Source organism: Lithobates pipiens, unplaced genomic scaffold, assembly GCF_037356315.1.
Source record: "Lithobates pipiens isolate NorthernLeopardFrog02 unplaced genomic scaffold, aLitPip1_a1.2 Scaffold_1, whole genome shotgun sequence".
Classification (NCBI taxonomy): domain Eukaryota; kingdom Metazoa; phylum Chordata; class Amphibia; order Anura; family Ranidae; genus Lithobates; species Lithobates pipiens.
Genome location: NW_027507685.1, coordinates 95,875,325 through 95,877,824, shown reverse-complemented (window position 1 = coordinate 95,877,824; position 2,500 = coordinate 95,875,325). Strand labels below are relative to the sequence as shown.

At 46.5% G+C, this 2,500-nt stretch overlaps 1 protein-coding gene across 4 annotated transcripts in view; it reads right to left on the bottom strand.

Moving 5' to 3' along the window:
- Positions 1-2,500, bottom strand: part of CENPI (centromere protein I) — a 187,857-nt gene that overhangs the window by 111,184 nt on the left and 74,173 nt on the right. For all 4 annotated transcript variants that reach the window (XM_077465193.1, XM_077465195.1, XM_077465191.1 and 1 more), the window contains exons 8-9: positions 1,300-1,389; positions 813-923 (exon numbers count right to left, since the gene is read on the bottom strand). In XM_077465193.1, coding sequence (XP_077321319.1) covers positions 813-923; positions 1,300-1,389 — 201 coding nt within the window. The remainder of the gene's footprint in view (positions 1-812; positions 924-1,299; positions 1,390-2,500) is intronic.

The window sequence follows — 2,500 nt, the reverse complement described above, 5'->3', positions numbered from 1 at the left end:
TTTAAAATGACTCCCAGCTCCTCCCCTCCACTGAGTGCCCCCAAATAAAGCAGCCTTCTATGGGGGTACTCATGTGGGCTCGCCGTCTGCGTGCATCACAAATGCTCTTCTGGAAGAATGGTCAAACATTCCCATACACACACTCCTAAACCTTGAGGACGGCCTTCCCAGAAGAGTTGAAGCTGTTATAGCTGCAAAGGGTGGGCCAACTCAATATTGCACCCTATGGACTAAGACTGGGATGCCATTCAAGTTCATGTGCGTGTAAAGGCAGGCGATTGGGTGTAATTTTTTTTTCCATCACATAGTGGACAAAAAGTCCCCTCGAGATGATTTTTTTGGTGATGCGTTCTCTAAGTCATGTCTCCTCTGGGCTCCACTGAATATATCTCAAGGCAGACTGCATCGCAATACATTCTTTCCCTGCCATGCTAGCCGGGGACACCGTCAGGTGGACTCGGATGAGACGTCAAACACGTTGCTTTCTGGGTCAGCAACGAGGGGAGGAGAGTGGACGTGTGTCCATTTTGCTCCCTCCCCTCTACCCTTCAGCACCTGCTATGTCGGTCCTGGGCCCACAGATGGGTAAGCGGGGCCCGGGATACATGGCGGGGGCGCCGTTAACTGGGTTGGGTGGAAGCAATTGGACAGCAGCGCGGCCACCCGAATGCTTCCATCTGACAGGCAGGAGTCTGTTGTCACCTGAAATGTGTGTAAACACCCCCCCTCCCCCATCAGGTCTGTATGACGTAAGGACCTGGAAGCAAAAGGGTTGAAAGCTTTATACAGACCTAAATAAAATAGCTACTCACTCGTTTACGAGATTGAGTCAGTTTGTGGTCACACTCCGGATCTCCCATTCTTCTCTTCACAACAGTTTTCCACTCACGGGCAAAAAGAAACGTAGATTTCTGAAAAAATCTCTGCAGAGAAAGTCGATATGTATTACAATGTTTTACCTTGATGCACGCTTGCTTTTAAAGAGCACACAGTAGAAGAAATTTGCACTGTGTATGGTCGGCCTAAGTGTGGGGGCACAGTGGTGGCCATGTACTCATGGTTTGTCTCAGTCTTCCAAGTTGAATTACCCCGGGCTGAATGAAGACACCTTGTGGCAAAGAGCATACATGGCAAGAGAATAACTGTGTGGGAAGTTTAGTGTTATGCATTGCGTGTCACATGTGCTGACATGTGTTGATGCCTTTGCATTAACCAAATGCATCTAGAAAAAAAAAAAAAATTGACAAGTACAGCTACAAAAACCACACTTCTCAGTGCGCAGCCGCTATTTCAACGCACCTTAAATCTGCCTGGCAAACGAACAGAGACCAGTTCAGGGCAGTAAACCTTGTAAAGGGAGAGAAGACCGAGGATGTGAGGCTGCATTCCCTGTGAGTAAAACAGAAGTATTCATTACTTCAGGGTAGGACATTTGCATTGATAAACGATAGCCAGAGTAACAAAGCCAAATCCCCTTTCGCCTGGATTTATCCCTCCAACCCACAGACCTCTAACAAATCCCCCGGGCCTGGCAGCTTGGAAACATCATCTCTATCCATTAAGTACTATCGGGTCCTTGAGTAGGGCCATTAACTACTTAAGCTCTGGACCATTCGGCTGGCCAAAGACCAGAGCGTTTTTTTTGCGATTCGGCACTGCGTCGTTTTAATGGACAATTGGGCGTTCGTGCGACGTGGCTTCCAAACAAAATTTTTGTCTTTTTTCCCCCCACAAACAGAACTTTCTTTTGGTGGCATTTGATCACCTCTGCGGTTTTTATTTTTTGCGCTATAAACAAAGACCAACAATTTTGAAAATGACCCATTATTATTAAATATCCCCAAAAAATATATAAAAAAAAATATTTTCTCTCTTTAGTTTAGGCCGATACGTATTCTTCTACATATTGCTGGTTAAAAAAAAAAAATTGCGATTGATTTGCGCAAAAGTTATAGCGTCTACAAAATAGGGGATAATTTTATGCCATTTTTATTAAAAATGTTTTATTATTATTATTATTAGTAATGGTGGCGATCTGCAATTTTTATTGTGGCTGCGTCATTATGGCGGACACATCGGACACTTTTGGCGCCATTTTAAAAACCATTCACATTTATACAGCGATCACTGCGCTTAAAAATGCATTGATTACTGTGTAAATGTGACTGCCAGTGAAGGTGTTAACCAGGAGGGGGCGCTGCTGGAGTGAAGTGTGTCCTAGGGAGTGATTCTAACTGTGGGGGAGCTATGTGTGACCTGACACTGATCACCGCTCCCGATCACCGGGAGCGGTGATCAGTGTCATTGGGCAGAACGGGGAAAAGCTTGTTTACATCAGGATTTCCCTGTTCTCCCTCTCCGTGAGGCGATTGCGGATATCACCGCGGACAGAGTCCGCGGGACCCACGATTGCACTCAGAGCTCGCGGCAGGGTTGTGCGCGTGCCGCTGCGCACACGACCACGCACCGGCAAATTTAAAGGGACGTACCTGTACGCCCA